At 38.4% G+C, this 17,458-nt stretch overlaps 1 protein-coding gene and 1 long non-coding RNA gene across 2 annotated transcripts in view; one reads left to right on the top strand and one right to left on the bottom strand.

Moving 5' to 3' along the window:
• LOC124165131 (kinesin-like protein KIF14) overlaps positions 1–17,458 on the bottom strand; it is a 115,210-nt gene that overhangs the window by 92,894 nt on the left and 4,858 nt on the right. Inside the window, exons 4-8 of the mRNA XM_046542437.1 lie at positions 16,859–17,146; positions 12,721–13,066; positions 11,752–11,859; positions 9,683–9,808; positions 8,635–8,766 (exon numbers count right to left, since the gene is read on the bottom strand). Of these exons, the coding sequence (XP_046398393.1) occupies positions 8,635–8,766; positions 9,683–9,808; positions 11,752–11,859; positions 12,721–13,066; positions 16,859–17,146 (1,000 nt within the window). The remainder of the gene's footprint in view (positions 1–8,634; positions 8,767–9,682; positions 9,809–11,751; positions 11,860–12,720; positions 13,067–16,858; positions 17,147–17,458) is intronic.
• LOC124165137 lies at positions 1,470–7,861 on the top strand. Its single transcript, XR_006866124.1, has 2 exons — positions 1,470–1,966; positions 7,542–7,861. It is a non-coding gene; the product is annotated as an uncharacterized LOC124165137 (long non-coding RNA).

Raw genomic sequence — 17,458 nt, 5'->3', positions numbered from 1 at the left:
TGTGATGGCTGAGAAAAATTGAATTCAGAAATATTTGTATGAAGGAAATAAGCAATCAATTCAAATATCTTAAAGACAAAACGCCATTCAGCAACTTCATGGAAGAAATGAAAATGGAGAGTCTGATTCCCGTAAGAAGAAGCATGTCTTCTGAAACAGTTCTTACCTTGACTTGCCATGGGCTGGGAATCAATTACTTTCCATACTTCGCCCATCTTCGGCAGCTCTGTCCATGAAGGGATAACAATTCCACCAAATTGTCTAAATTAAAAAAGTTCTTTTTCAGAAGCATATTAGAAAAATATACGACGAGAGTAAGAGGGGCTCAACCAGGAAAGAGTAACACCTCGTCAAAATTTCCAGGGTTCTCAACATCTGAATTTCCTCTTATTGCAGTTCTGCATGCGCCGCCCACATAAATATTCCTAAAGGCTGTTTTACACGGGGGACGTCATTGCGCAATCGGACGTGTGTACGAAGGCGCATTCAAAATTGCGTCGTGTAAAGCGATGAATTGCTAGAACGCATGCGAGAATGCATAGATAGAGATGGCAAAAAGCCCCTGATCCAATTCCGAGCTCGCATTCTCGCAATTTAAAAAATGTTTTCAGTGCTAACCTGCGAAATAACATGCTCGTGGAAAACGGTCTTAAGATTCACATGGATTTCCACGGGAAAAAATTCCCTTTGCCAGGGAATCTAACCACGGACCTCGGCTTTCAGATTATAGGCTCCTAAGCTGTTGTGGCTTCATAGAAGTCCTTTAAACCTCGCATTGTCTTCTTAAATGCACCGCGAAGACTAACATCTAGTACCATAACCTCAGTGCAATAGCCATGGTAAATCAGGTACCTGAATAGCGTAGCTGCCTGCGCAGCGGCACAAAAATCCCGAAGTCAGTGGTTCGATTCTCCGTCAAGGGGTATATTTTCTCACGGCAATTCACGTTAATCTCACCACCGTTAAGGTAGCAGGATTGAAATATTTCATATTCATAAGATCCTAAACCTCTCTTTATGTAGCTACGCGAAGAAATTACTCATTTTCTTCAAGTTTTTTTCCCCAACTACAACGCTAGAGTCTTTCAATTTAAGTTTGTAGTGTTTTTGAGAACGTTGCTAATCTCATTTACACAAGACTACTAATGCACAACCTTGACTATTCAACATCGATTCGAAAACAGGAAGTCTTGCCTATTTAATCAACCAATTTCAAAATTATTATCAGGATTGGTAATGCACACATTTCAATAAAATAAAACAATACTTGCCCACATAAGTGGCAAACGTATAGAAAGGACAAGAATACCCGATGACTGTGAACATATCTTGTATCTTAATACGTATTAAGAATATGCATGTGAATCCGCATCCGCTCCTCAGCATACATAAAAGCAAATAACCTTCAACTCACCGTAAAAATCAACGGGTGACGCAACAAATCAAAAAAAGCGAACATTACGAATAAAATGACGCTTTCACAATCAAAACTCACTCACTAAAGTTTACAGGACCACACAACATCAAATTTCATAGGATTCGTTTGAAGAGGGAAAACTTCGCATGATAACGCACGCGAGCAATACGTTCAAAATAACTTACTCTGCGGTTTCAGACCACGACCACCAAGGTTTTAGGAAAACGACGCTTTCAAGTTCGCTGCGTATGTGAGCGCCGTCGACAGGCGGACGAGACGCGCATGCGCATATTCCAGGAATCCCAGGAAAGTACGAGACGCGGGACTTTCCGAATATCTCGAACGGAAGCGGACGACGGCAGTTATTATCGAGCACGACGAGAGCCGAGACGCAAACGTACGCACAAAGAGACGGCCATATTTCCACGGCACTAGCGTAAAGACTACCCTGTCCCAGGATATTGTCGGTTTTTAATCCTTCCCGGTGTCGTCGCACTTATGTGGGTGAGACGGAGGAATTCACGCACCAGCGCCGCCAAGGAGGGCGACGGTAAGTAATCCAATTTCCTACGCCGCGAATTTCAAGGTAAATCTTTAAGTTACTTTGCAATTGATACCTATTTTCCCTCCCACCAATCGCATTCATGAATTAATTCACGATTTAGGGTCAGATAGGGAAGGATTCCAATCATCCTAGATGAGGTCAATACAGACTGAAGTTCATGACACTCGATAAATATTAACGCCGAGGGCAATCACTATTATGTAAACTATCCATTTAAGTGAGTTATGGATCCCGTTGGTGCAACTAGAAACGTCTGAAAGGGGGAGTACGAGCAAGGACGGATTAAGGTCATTATATCACTACTTTCCCCGACGTCTTGGAGGTACGCAATACCTGTCAGCGATAATGATCTGCTTCGAAAAGTGCCTTAGAGATATTTTCCGATAAACTTTAAAAATTGTTAGTTGAGCTGGTGAAATAAGAGCTCGCGTCGGAAATCCAACTTAATGATTATCGATTTATCAATTTTTCCAGAAATTACAGGGGTCGGCCACCACTCTCCCTTTAATCCGCCCTGAGGTATGGAAGAGCCCCATGTAAAGAAGAGGGGAGTGCTGGGAAGCCTAACTTATTGCATATTTTCATATTTCGTCGCATTTAAAGTATTTGAACATTTGTATTTTCTTAACAATGGGGTGGGGTTCACCACAACACCTCCTTGGAGGCACTATAGATCTCTCCAAAATACGTAATACACTCGTTTTAACTATTGTCGACTATTGATACTACCTCGGAATCGCACGGCGACTCGTAATTTTCAGTTTCTTTTACATTCATTACCTACTCCTCGACTGATAGGGGGCGGGATATTGCACATAACTTTTATCGAAAAGGAGCGAAGGAAGTTTTTGTCAATCGCTACTCCTATTCTATCATAATGGTAGTAACGCAGATATGCAAATGTCCGTCCCCACACTAAGCAGCGAACGATCTGAGAACCGTATCGGATGATGTCATGAGGTTTATGAGGACTAACTTCCATGAATCCTTCGGCATTTTTATTTAAAAGTCAGAGGCTGATGGTGCGATTATGTTCCATTCAAAATCTATTTTGCCATCTATAAATCACATCTATGAATAAATTCACGATCTAGGGTCAGAGGGAAGGATTTTAATAATACTAGATTAGGTGTAAGTTCGCTAATAGCTCCCAAAAGAGATTAATCGCTGATGCAAAACGGACCATGGCAGTTATTCGTTCACTTAAAAGTAATAATAAGCTTATAAATAGATGAGAGTTTTATTCCTTCATTTTAAGCGCCATAAACCCGTAGAATGATACAGTCTGATATGCATAATTTCGATTCGAACGCGTGAGCTGGCCCGACTTCCATTTCACTGACGTCACCCGTTCCGGAATGACTCATGGAGACCACTTCCATCATAGGCGGGCTAACTCATGAAGGTCCCAGAATGAAGCAGTGGACTATATAGCCATGTGGACCTATTTGAATCTTACGTGATGAACTGTAGTTCTGTCGCCAACCAAAATAATACAGAAAAGAATAAAGATCCGCTGAAAAATATTCAGGACTCCGATTTTAAAAGTTCGACCGATTCAGGCGAGATAGAGCGGAAGTTCGACATATTCGCATGAAAGGTAGTTGCACTTCTCCCACTATTATTTGACCCGTAAAACGCTTTTCGGATCACTGAGCGTCTCGTACCATATGATGGCTCCGTGAGCCGAAACGCGCCGTGCGCAATAAATAATTGTGGAAAAGGGCATCATCTTTTATTTCAATACTCCGATTTTATTACCAATTGACTTAAAAAACATTGAGCTGACATAATCGTTTGAAAATTCGGTGTTTCGAAGCACAATGCAATCTTCGAATTACCAAGACGAAATATGCGATAGAATTTTGATGGAGTCAAATTTTCAGAGGTTGGACTACGAATATTTCAAAAGACTACAAGGGATCAAAAGCTCGATAAACCTTCATCGACGAAGTTCATTGGGGAAATCATCAAATCCTTTTTTTCATTCTAACCAGTCATGTTGACGAAAATTCACCCTATACCATATATCCTTGATTGTTATAAGCACGAATATTACAAAGGAGGATATTCAAGTCGGCCTCCAATTGTGATGTCACCCACCACGAATTAAAATGGGTTTACAAAAGTCGCGTCCGGAAAAGTGATCCGGATTTCACGGAGAAATAAGGTATAACTATGGGTGCTAACCGAAATTTATATGCATGATGACGCGATCTATCAAATTCATAGCTTTTTAATGCTATTCTTCGCAAATTCAAACATTATACTGCAAAATATAAAAAAAAACGAATAGCATGGTAATCATCACCGCGCCGCGGACATATCTGAAAACCGATTAAAATGCGACGGAAGTGGCTACAGAAATTAGCCTTCTATGGATATCAGGATGGGATTGGGCCTCCTCTACCAAGTCCCCTTGCATTGGGCATACGAGACTGCGAGTTGCCAATTAACCACTTGTCGAAGGGAAGAAATAATTCGTCCGAAGAGGCACGGCGTGAGTTTAATTCCTGTATTCGGCTTCCTAAGGGTATTCCCTGATGTGTAATTAAAACCCGCGCTCGCATCCACATCGATAAAAAAAACTAGGCCAGAAATAAGTAACGGAAACTACAATTCCATCATCTCCATAACGGAGGTACCGCTATTCACCCAAACGTAACCACAAATTGCGACAGAAAGATGAACGAAATCGATAGTCCTATATTATCTCCCTGTTCCTACAACATAGTTCCATTGAATTTACTATTTAAAAATGATTTCTCTCATCATTATTAATTAAATGATTATTTTATTATGTAAATGACAAAAGGAAATTAGCCTTCTCATTATCATTCTCTGGATAGTATTGGCAGATTACAGCAATGAAACATTAGTCAAATATTCTAATCCGGCAGTCATCCTGAGATGACAACATTAAATTTATCTGACATGAAATCACAAAATCCTACATGAGTAATAATCTCTTCACATGATGCCAGTCAGCAGTGCTTTCCAGTTTCAACATTTGGGATACAGCATTATTGAATTTTGCCACTTCACAAAAGAGCAAACAACACTACATTTCAGTTAATTCTGTTGGTCCTGGAATCTGAAAAGGCTCTTACAATCAAAAAAGGCCCATCTTGATATAACATGCAGCAATCTTCGCTATGGGACCCTTTTCCTAAAGCAGATGTTATGACCCTGCAAGATGTAACACTGTTGCCAAATTCATGTTCAAGGCAGGGATGGCAAGTGAAACGAAACGAAAATGTTACGTTACGACCCACATGGAAATGAAAATTCAAGGCCTAGGTAGAGTTTCGCTCCTGTACAAAATTGAAACCACCAAGGAGTTTACTTTTGAGCAAGGACGAAAGTTTACTCCTGGGAATGAAACTAAATTAATCAAAACTCCACTGCTCATAGTTAAGTTTCGATCCCAGAAATTTTGTGGAGGGGGAAAAGAGGGAGTAGTTTCGACCCATTTCATGACAGAATGTAGAGAGGTTAAAACATAGAGCTTAAAAATCAAATGGCCAGTTTGCATTCATCATTCTCCTGCTAGTGGTAAAAATATGAGTGCCCCACGCATCTAATGGCAGTAGGATAAACCTCTTCAAACTTCATTCAACCATTCCTCGTACTTGGTGTGTGGGTCAAAATTAAACTGTTTGAAGGTGAAGCACGTAGTCCCTCCAGTGCAAAACATTACCTGCATTTCGTTTCGTCCCAGATTTTTAGTTTAGTTTCGACCCACAGTAGTTTTGACTCCAATTTCGTTTCGACCCTAAGTTTAGCTCCCCGGGTTTAAATGCATTTCGTTTCATTTCTACATTTTGCTCCTGGGAATGAAACTATTGAAATTTTACTAGTTTTGACTTTCCTTTAGTTTTTATTGCCATCTCTGGTTCAGTGTGGAGTTAAATATGGTGTTATTTATGTATCTTGTTTTTCCTAAATTTGAATCAGCTATTCCACATGCACAAAGAATTCCACATAAACAAGGAATCTCTCTACACTTTCCTTGCTTTCCAAGGAGAATCGATATCTTCAGATTGTTGTAATTGAGGAAGTTAATCATTATTAAAGAAATACAGGACAAAAAGAGCTTTATTAGATTTGGAAACCAAATTTTCTTTAAAGCTCTCTTAGTTCAAATAAATATCTCCTTTAAATCCCATATTAAGTTTGGTCAAACGTGTATGACTCTAACATAAGACTGAAGAAATGAATTTGAATTCATGTTAAAGTTTCTATAATATTATCAAAGCCTTCACAACCACCAAATTGAAAGAAGTTAGTTTCATCGATTCATTCCAAATCCTCATGATGATGATTTTGAGGAACAAATGGAAATTGAAGAAAAAATCTAGAAGACTTGTGGCCTATGAAAATATTTTAAACTGTAAATAAAAATGAAAGCATGGAGCAGACATACAAATATTAAATGCATGAAGCACAAGTTTAATTCCTAAAATAACATTTAGACAATGATAATTCCTCTAATAGATCTATCCATAATACAGATTTCAATTTATGCAGTTTCCAAATCAATACCTTACTTTACCAAACACAGTGTACAGAGTTGTTTTATAGACTTCCTTTCAGTGAACTGATGCAAATTTGGGTAAAATAATAAGCAATGTCATATTTAATGGTTCCTTGAACTTGAATTCGCAAGACAGTGTAATGTCACCATTGATTGTGACACCTGATTTCCTGAAAACCTGGATTCCATTAGCAAAGACTGCTGCATAACAGTTGCAATGCTACAGCAGCGGCTGAAGAAAATGGGTGAATATTTGCCCAGGGAAAAGAATACAGAGCAACAGCCACTGATACACTCTAGTTGCTTGCTATTTTTTTGTTACAGTTGTTAGCAATGAATGCTTGTAACCACCCTTTGTAGAATAAGAGTAGATATCTCAACTATTTCAGCATTAACTAGAAAAACAAACTGTTGAAATAATATGCAAAAATCACACCCCTGCTTCACAATGCGCTTGAGACACAATTGATTCTGCATATGATCTAGGATAATTTTGCAAATGCTTAACATACAAACTTTCAAATTTTGCTGATTTTGTTTCCAATTCAAACATAAGTCACCACAAATGCAATTCTGCACCTTCTTTGTAAACTAAACACATTTCAAAACATAACCACATTTACATGTGCTGATAATCTTTTAACTGATTTATTTTCCAGAATTAATGCCAATTCAACATACATGCAATGGAAATTGCATAACAATTGATCCTTTGGAATTGTTTGAGTAAAGCGAGGGTCAACTAACTACATATTTTTGTTGGCCTGAAACTCGAATACATAATCTGAAAAATCTACTCTTATAATTTTAAAGTACATATACCCTCTGCTTCTCAGGAAACTCCTAGCCAATATGAATTTTAAAATATTTTTTGAAATTCAACTGACTCTAACTGCCGAGTCCAAAAGTTGATTCACTGAGATAAACAACAGCAAAATTTCCTATTGCTAATTACATTTGATTGGTAATCAAGTGAGATGAATTTCTCACCCCCAACTGAGCCAACATATTCTTCCCTTATAGCAATGAATGGTGCAGGAACAAAGAAGAAGGGTAAGCCATGCCCTAGGTGCAAGGATCAAGGGTGTAACTGCAAGTGTGGAGATAACTGCAAGTGCAAGCATGTGGTGGTTGTTCGACCTCGTCTTTTCTCCTACTACACTGATGTGATGCACTAAGAAGCCATATTTATCAAGCTATATATTTTACATTAAATACTCTTAATACCTTGTGAAAAATCAAAGAAATAGGTACTCTTATCAATCAAATCATTTACCAGGCCTGCCCGTACTTGAATAAAACAAAAAAATGATTCAAAATAAATAAATACATTTGAAAACTCATTTCTGCATTTTTATTTAAAATTTTTATTAATAAATCTATTATTTGTATCAAAATTATGAATAAAGCTGTTTAAATTGATTAAGATCAATTGCCAACATATCAATGTTCAAAATCCCCCAGAAAACACAACTGTTGCTTCCAATTTTTAAGTTCCACAACCTAATACATGACATTTATTCTTTTGTATACAGAGCAATGGAACAGGAGGTATGAAGATAAGGACAAAAATTGTAACTGATGTCATTAAGAAAATGTAATGATCTAAACATGGATCAAACCTCCACTTCCGGGTAATTAGATATCACCCTACTCTCCTGACCCCCTTATCTCAAATGCAAAATTGAACATATCAGAGGTTCCTAACCTAAAAGCCCTTAACAAAGCTCTTATGAGGACTCCACCATTTCTAAAACAGACTACATAAAAAAGATAGAGATACTCAGAAAAACATCATTCAGATGTCAAACCCAACCTTATTTCTATTGTTGATCCAATGCGATATTTCCATGGTATAATCTTTCAAAAAGGCCCAGAGTGAGTAACAGAGGATAAGCTATTAAGGATAGATTTTAAAGAAAGAAGTAAACATGAAATGGTTAGTTGAAAGGAAATCAATGTGAAGAAGTGTATCAAACCAACATTTAGTGTTGACTCATGATGATGATATTCTTTTGGGACTTAGTTTCCCAAATCAGTCATTAAACCACGAAAGATAGTTCCTGATTCCAACACTCACGCATACAGGAAAGATTAAAAAGGAACAATAACTCACCCTCAGCAGCCAGGTGAGTACAGAGTCTCGATAAGGGATGAATGTTTTCTTCTTGGCACTGCCGCTACCCTCTGACAAGGCTGCAATTACTTTTCCAAGGGTAAGCAGTGACCGGTTAATGCTCACACCTTCCTGGAATAATATTTAGCAAGTAATAATAAAAAAGAATATGTTGCTATGCATACAATGGGCATACATGATTTTTAAGTATACAAGTGAAGAATGGATATTAAACAACATACTGCACTGTTTCAGGGTACATAGCATTTCCTTGGAAAATTCATGACATGGGGTGCAAGCCAAAAAATAAGAAACTGTCTCCCCACAAACTTCACTAGAGAAAAACCTAAAAGAATATGCCAGAGCTTATCAACAGTTAAACTCAAAGTCAATTGCAAATTCTAATCACTTATAATAATTAGGTTTATTTTGTGTTAACATTTCATTTTTGAGCTTTGGTTTATAAACATTTAGGCAAAGTCATCATGAGTGCTAAATCATATCAATATGGTACAAAGTCAACTTAACAACAATTCCACAAGCTTGGACTATTTGTGAGACAATGCACTAAGAAATTTCATCTTAACCCAGTGCACAAGACAATACTGAGCATTTGGCACTGAGGCAATATAGGATACTGATGGACATCTCTCTGGGCTCCAAAGGAATTGGCTAAAGTGAAATGAAGATTATTAAGGCTGCTATACACGGTGAATGGTCATGTGAATGATCATGCTGAATGAACGCGTGATCATTCACAGGATCATGCGAGAAAAATAGAACATGTTCTAATTTTCACTGAATGATCATGTGCATGAAGCTTCACTTGCGAATTGTTCCATTATACATGGTGAATGATCATGCTGAATAATCATGCAAATGAAATCATTTGCAGTGTATAGCGGCCTTTAGAAGGTAAATAAAAAATGTACATGATATGTATACCATATTACCATAAAGAAGCTGGGGGGGAAAGATGCAACTGATGCAAGAATATACGTAATCATGTACTACTTCATTCATTTCCAAATCATAAACTGTGACTCACCCTCATTCTATCTCCACTGGTACTTGCATGGGACGAAAGTCTCTCACTTCCAGCTAAATCAACCAAGTTGATTTTGCTACGCCGACTCACTTCAACAGTATCACTTCCACCAGCCAAGCTTTCCTTCTGCAAAATATTAGGGCAACGATGAAAAGGAATAACATATGTAATAGTTTATCCAAGCATGAAAATAAACTAATGTAAGCGCGGCTTCATTAAGTTTATTAAAAGCTGCGAGATGACGGGAAGCCGCCTCGAACGGACAAACGAGAAACGATCTCTCTAGGCGACTCCACGGACCTCGGCTGACGGCGGCTAGAGGAGGCAATCGTAGTTGGGCAGCGGAATAGGAGTGTAAGACTTGGATTGAATAAAGTGGAGTTGCTTTGTGTGAGTATTTGGACTTTTTCCCTGCTTTGTTTCCCCCGAACCCTTTTACCGTCGGCGAAGACGACTTACACTAATGTGGATTAGATCTAATAGGTACAGTCTGGTTAAAACTTGGAAGCCTCTTAATGCACAAAACACCAACATGTGGAGGGGAAAGTTCACAATCTGGGAGAACTTTGGAGGGGAGGCGAAGCACTTCAAAATGAGTCAGGTCCCCAGCAAAAATGGGTATCCCTGGTTAAAATTTGGAAGCCCCTTAACCCTTAAGAAAAAGTACATCCACAGCAGTCTGCCGTGCGAACGTACCTAGACTGCTGTGGATGTACTTTTTCTTCCTCCCTGCCATGCACTTTTGCAAAAGCACTTCGAAGGGTCCCTTATCAAGGACCCTTTCCTCGACGAGCTCACCCACGCAGGACCGTTTCATCGACCCTACCAGCCTCCCTCCCGAAAAGTGACCGCTCTGACTGCATTTTGAAAATCATTCAATTAATCCGATCATCAAAAAATTATTGTTTGCATCGCACTCCTGCCAATCATGCAATCAACTACGTGTTTGAACCGCGTTTCTACAATGAAAAATAACGATTTTGTTAACTTTGCTAAAAACGTGGCTGCGGACCACCGGAAAAAGGCCATCTTAGCAAAGTTAACAAAATCGTTATTTTTCATCGCAGAAAACACGGTTCAAAGACGTACTTGATTGCTTGATTGGCAGGATTACGATGAGTCGATGAGACGGTCCTGCATGGGTTAGCTTGTCGAGGATAGGGTCCCGGATTAGCGACCCTTTGGAGGGTGTACCACGCCCATTATTGAAGTACCTGCTCCATGGGCCCACCAAATGCATTTTACCCTTTTCGCCACATGTGAGGAGAAGGTTTTTGAAGATTGAACAGCAGCACAAGGGTTAATGCGCAAAACACCAACATGTGGAGGGTAAAGTTCACGTGGTAAGAGAACTTTGGAGGGGAGGCGAAGCACTACAAAATGAGTCAGGTCCCCAGCTAAAATACCCCTGTGTAATGGTACTTCTTCAAAATAGACTAGCTCATACCCAAAATTGAAGTCCAAGTAGGGACCACCAAGTTTTAAACGGACAGTACATTATATGGAAAATTAAAGTTCAAAGGTCATCCATAATGTTCTCAATCTGTGATGTCAAAATCCAACATCATGTACACTTACATATAGTTCAATTCCAAAAATTTATCAGAATAAAAGATATGTTAAATTTAAAGTACAGGTAACCTGCATTTAAACATAAGTCAAAAGACTGACCTTTCAAGCTTAATAAAGAGAGGATTTTACACAGGACTTACCTACTTTACTTCACAGGATAAGAGATAAAGGTAAGAATACGAATTTTGTTATCACTGGCAAAAAATGAATAAAAATTTACCTAATTTTCAACATCCCATCAATGCATAAAATATTTTTTTAATAGTTCCCATCTAGACAAATATCATGACAAGAGCAATGCTTAGTCTGGAAAGTAGCCAGGATCCTTCAATGTTGATTCTCCCATGGCCGTCACTATTCAAACATCCAACTTTATATTCACTTTCTAGGTACACAGGAAGCCACTATTGCAGATGAAAATGGCTTACAATTATCATAGAATGCATTAAAAAACTGTACTTGGTATTTTAAATTCAAATCAAATCATAGACTCTTACCTCTGACTGCGTCAAAATGATGCTGAATATACTGTGTGAGCGGGAACTTTTATCGTTCATCTCAGTGGCTGCTGTGGCACGCCGGCTGTTTCCCACCAAAATCCATTCCTGGGGACCACACATATTCGGAAAAGGGTAAGTAACATAGCAATACGTTTATAATTACCTTAAATTTCAATATAAAACTTCAAAAGAAATCAATTGAATGTGTACAGAAGTCAATTAAGACCTCAATACACAGATCATACATGACATGCAGGCAAAGGAAAAAAATGGGCAAGTTCTGCACAATTTATTTGAGTATGTTTATACAAAGTTTCAACTTTGTAGCAAAAAGAACATTTTTGAAGTTTTGACCTGATCTTCAGCCCACTGTGCATTGCCTAGATAGTAAACAATAAGTTCTACAAACTATACTAGATATGTTGGATCCCAGCACCAGAATCAAAATGCAAAGCCATGCCACTAGGCCATGCACTCTACGCGGGTCACATTTATCATTGGTTGGTTGACAGCATACAACAATACTACAACATAGAAGACGAAGAACTTTACAGTTTTTACAGACATTTTCAGTCTTTTAACAGACATTTCCATGACTTTTTGCATGCCTCAAAATATTACTGACATTTCCAGGTTTTTAAGATACATATGAACTGTAATACATATTTTTTTAATCCTAGCTTAGCCCTCTTCAAGCTTGCAAACCTTCTTTCCTTGCCTGACTTATTATTCCTCAAAAATGGACCACATACAAGTAGTTGCTTGATTCTTCAGAAAAACAGAAGATTAAGAGAACTTTAAGTTCAAACCTGTACTTCGTAAATTTATAGGAAAGAGCTTCAAGTCTTTTATATGAACACCATCCAAAACATAAAGCCGTAATCTGTTGCTGGCAGTGAAAGAGGCTTATAACCTTAGTAGGAAAATGTAAGACAGAAACATGTCATGCCAAAACTTCCTTCTCACCTGCATATCTTTGTAAGAAACAACACCATGAGTTGAAAGATCCACTACATGGGGTCCAAATACAGGATGCTCACGGACTCGAAGAGGGACTCTACGAGTCCTAGTTCCCCCATCAGATTCACCCAGCAAGTCATGAATCTTCTCATTATAGATCTCGAAGTAGCTCACTTCCACTGTAATCTGCTTGAAGACTGACGATGTTCCTGAGGTCATTACGCCAGGGGAGTTTTCTGTATGGGTTTCCATTTGAGAGACTCTCTGAAACAATTGGTGGCAGAATCGAGGGATGATACCAGCCTCTGCCTCAGGTTCACTCACCACATGATCCAAGCCCACACCCATCATGCTGAAAGAGACAAGCATACACCGTAAAAATAAGCTTACTGTAGAAGTCAGAGCATATAAAAACCCATTACATATTTAAAACACACATGATGAGCAAAGAATTTATGAATGCAGCATTGTCACCTGGTTTAACATGACCCCACATCTGTCAGCCATATAAAATCAAAAATAACAAATATAACCCTAGTTGATTCCATAGCTTTGTTTTAACACCGAGGCATTCTTATTTTGTATTAGAAACCAAGCTGAAGCTTGATACGTACATGTTTACCACAGTGGAGGCACTTCCCGGGTGAACTGTTGACAGCGTATGCTACCAGGGCTTGGCGAGAGTGGGCCTGAACTAAAGCTATGGTTTCGTAAGATAGTTTTGATTAATAAACGTTATTGCGTTAAAAATTATTTCCTATCTTGTATAATGTCACTGAGTTGGTATATTTAATTATAAATAGGAAATGTGAAATATGTGTGCTTCCTCTGTCTCACCCATTGACCAATCATGGATTTTTGAAATCAGCCAATGAAATTTAGTCTCCTCATTTCGAAAGTTTTGATAGTTATCAAAACATCTACTAGCTGTGTATTGGTTAGATCTTGTGCTCTCGCGATGTACGTTTTTAGGCATTGTTTGTACATAGTTGTCGATTCTATTTTAGTTTAATTCTCTCTACATCAAGTTTTTGAGCCTGCGTATGGTGTGTGAAGTGGTAGACAATGTTATATTTTACAAAAAAAATAATCTAAAGTAGTCATGTATATTCAGCTCATTAATGCTTATACGGTGATCTTGATTTTGCTTACGAATTTGTGTGTTTCAGCAATAAATAATCTCATATTCAGAGCAGTGAAGTGGCCACTGGTAAAAGAATTTTCTTCATGGTGTTCCTATCTCGCAATTTGTATTGACACTGAGGAATTATTCACTGTGTATGGGTGCGAAGACTTAGCGTCCAATTTCTTTAATACAAAAAATTATTTACTGTATTTCTCCGAATATAGTCCTCCTCCCCTAATTTTGAGACTTCAGTTTTGGGAAAAAAATTCAAAAATGCATTTGAATATATGTAGTCCCCCCTTTACTTTTGCCGCTGACATTTTTGAAAAAAAGGGGGGACTATATTCAGACCTATACAGTATATTTGTTAGCAGAATTTTTATTTTTCGGGTCCGTGAGACCCAGCGTGACCACTCACTTGAGAAAACGAGGCGCGACCATTGACGGGTTAAGCTACACCGCAGAATGGAGAATATATGTATTTTGAACTAATTCACAAGTTACAACAAATTAACGGATGATGTTGTCAGAAGCTGAGGGAGTTTCCCTATTGATCCTGATGACAGGCAGTAAGTAAACTGTGCTCCAAGCATATTCTGCGTGGCCCTTCAAAATCAACATTGAACCGCTACTGTTTTCAGTGAATGCCTGTTCATGGCAATACTTCTGCCAAAAAAGAATAGATTAGACCCAAATAGGGTGTAAATGTTGAATTTTTAAAATCAAAACCTGGAGAAAGAACCAGTGGCTGCCTGATGTAATGTGACATATTTGTCAATCCTACATTCTTTAACATGATATTTTAACTTTTTCTGCTTGGCAAATAAAATTATGGAGACAGTTTTAAGTTTCTTTTACAGAGCTTTCCTGCTAATTTAAATCTTTAGTAAAATTATTTAATTCACTTCTTGCGGTTGTTCATTTAAATTTGGAACTAATTCAGGTAGTAAGAGTTCATCCGTGGAACCTAGTATCGAGAACCGAGAACCGATGGGGGAGAACCGGACCGGTACTGAGAACCAAAAACATTTCTCGAACGAAAGAACCGACTCATCCTTAGTCTAAAGTATTCTATAAAATATAATTATAATGACAATAAATGGGTTTTTGATTCTGCGCACCATTAGTGGCAGGAAAAACTTCTGGAACACTATATTCAATGCATTTCACTGTTATAAGCCTTGTTTAGTTACATATTGAAAGCCTATGAGTCTAGATCCAGGTGAGACTTTCATACTCCCCCAAATAATCCTTCCAGGGGTAGCAGGCTCAGGGAAAGGACTTGACTACTTGATTATGTGAAATAATCAGTGGCGCCGACTCCATGGGGCCTGAGGGGGCCCGAGCCCCCTCAAAGATTCGTTTGGGGGGGCAGAGCCCCCTCAATAATTCAATAAAATAATTAAGTTATATTATGCTTTGTGAAATCACAAAAATATATTGGTATTTTTTAATTCCCATATTTGACGATAGTTACCTTTTAAAAAATTCAACAATGTGTTAAAACAAATAATTATGTATAAGGTTAAGCAAAACTGAATCAAGTGGTGTGAATCATGATAGTGTTTCGGTGCTGCGACACACTTTGAATTTAACGTCTTCCCGGGGCAAGACCTCCGATATGGGCCCCCCCAATATTTTTTATAAGTCGGCGCCCCTGGAAATAATGTAGTACCTGTGCCTTAGTCTCAGTTGACCTCAACCCCAAACTGCCAAAATAATATAACTAATAACTTCAGGCTTGACTTTGTGAAACCTCTCCATATTGGAATTAAGAAAATAAAACTTTGTAAGGTTCACTGTTGTTTAATTAAGGGCACGACCCGGGTTTCGTAACTTAGTTACATCGTCAGGTGACTGAACCTGCATGCATCATACATTTATACACAAAGTGCACAAGTGACTGTGAGGACATCTGTCGGAAAGGAAAAGGATTAGTGGGAATGCGGGGGTGAGGGTTAAACACGGACTGAAATAGGGAGAGGGGGGGGGGAGAAGGGGCAGCCTAAATAAGTTACGAAACCCAGGTCGTGCCCTTAATTAAACAACAGTGATCCTTACAAAGTTTTATTTCCTTAATTCCAATGCCAAAATAATGTAGAACTAAAGCTGTGATTACATACATGGCCAAGGATACATATTAGGTATACAAGGTTAGAAAAGTAGACTGAAGAGCCAGGTAGGCTTGAGGGTACAGAATGTAGCAACTAAACGAAGGGTCCTAGGTGAAGGCTTTGGACAGTCCCAAGTAAAAATCTTCATGGTGCAGGGTGGCAAAGAGAAAAGCAACGCTATTCTGAATAAGGGAAAATACATGTCTGAGGCTATGTATTTGGTGAGCTCTACCCTCACTTATTTAAACTAACCACCAGATTAAAATATGTGAGTGAGTCAAGTAGATTGGAGAAAAGGTTTGATAACATTTTCAAACCATAACAATCAAAATATTAAACTATTTGGGCAGCTCATTAGAGGAATATAGGAACAGTAAGGACATTAATAAGAGATTTATGTTGGCAAAGGAGGCATTCATAAATAGAAAAGAACTGATAGATCGCAATATGAGAATTCTAAAAAAAGGCTAGTGAAGAGTCTGATCTGGAGAGTGAAAACTTTGTAGAATGGAAACATGGACGTTGAGGAAGGAGGACTAGAACACAATATGGAGGTATGGAGGAGAATGGAGAAGGTAAAATGGACGGAAAAGAGGAGAAATGACTGAGCTGATGCGGTGGTTGAGAAGAGGAAGCTTCTTGAAGAGATATGGAGGAGACAGAAGGTTTGAATGGAGCAAGTGATGAAAAGGAAGGGAATCTCAAAAACTGTGTAAGAGGGAAGAATTCTTAGTAGGCTAGTAATAGTGCATAGAATGAAAGTGAATAGGCCATATGTATATATAACGAAGAGGGAAGTCCATGATGGGAAGGGAGACATCTAAGTTATTTTGCAAATGCTCCATGCAAATCTACCCTACACAGTAGAATACTGTAAGAAAATACATTAAGAAGGTCTACAAACCTGTAGCTCTTCCCAGAGCCTGTTTGCCCATAGGCAAAAAGACAAGCATTGTACCCTTCAAAGGACTTCTCCAAGAGGGGTCGGACCATCACATTGTATACATCTTCTTGAGATCCTCCTCCACCCTTCCCAGCATTCTCTTGGAGTACCTTAGCGTTCCCACAAACAGACCAAAAGCAGTGGTCATATGAAAACTGATGAGCAAGTCCAGAATCTGATACTGGACTGACAAATACTTCATTGTCCTTAACAGATAGAACCACCTTCACTGCTGAGTCAGAAGCCTCCCTGAAAGCATGTACAAAAAATAATAAGTAATGACAAATGTACAAAAAAATTTAAAGCCTGCTTCATTTCACAAATGTGGAATGAGCTAATATGATTAATTATCTGTTATACACACAATATCTCAAATGCATATATTTATACACTGAGATGGTATGGGTCAGGAGCAATTTATACATATTGGCAGTCCCTTAATTAGGTATGTAAGTTTTCACGTACATAGTCGTACTTATGTAAGTGGTGACATTACCTGAATAGATTTGGTTTATTTCTGCATTCAAATACAATAAAATAAAGTGGCCTGCCATGTACCTG

This window comes from Ischnura elegans, chromosome 9 (genome assembly GCF_921293095.1).
Source record: "Ischnura elegans chromosome 9, ioIscEleg1.1, whole genome shotgun sequence".
NCBI classification, from domain to species: Eukaryota; Metazoa; Arthropoda; class Insecta; order Odonata; family Coenagrionidae; genus Ischnura; species Ischnura elegans.
This window is presented reverse-complemented; position numbering and strand designations above follow the sequence as displayed.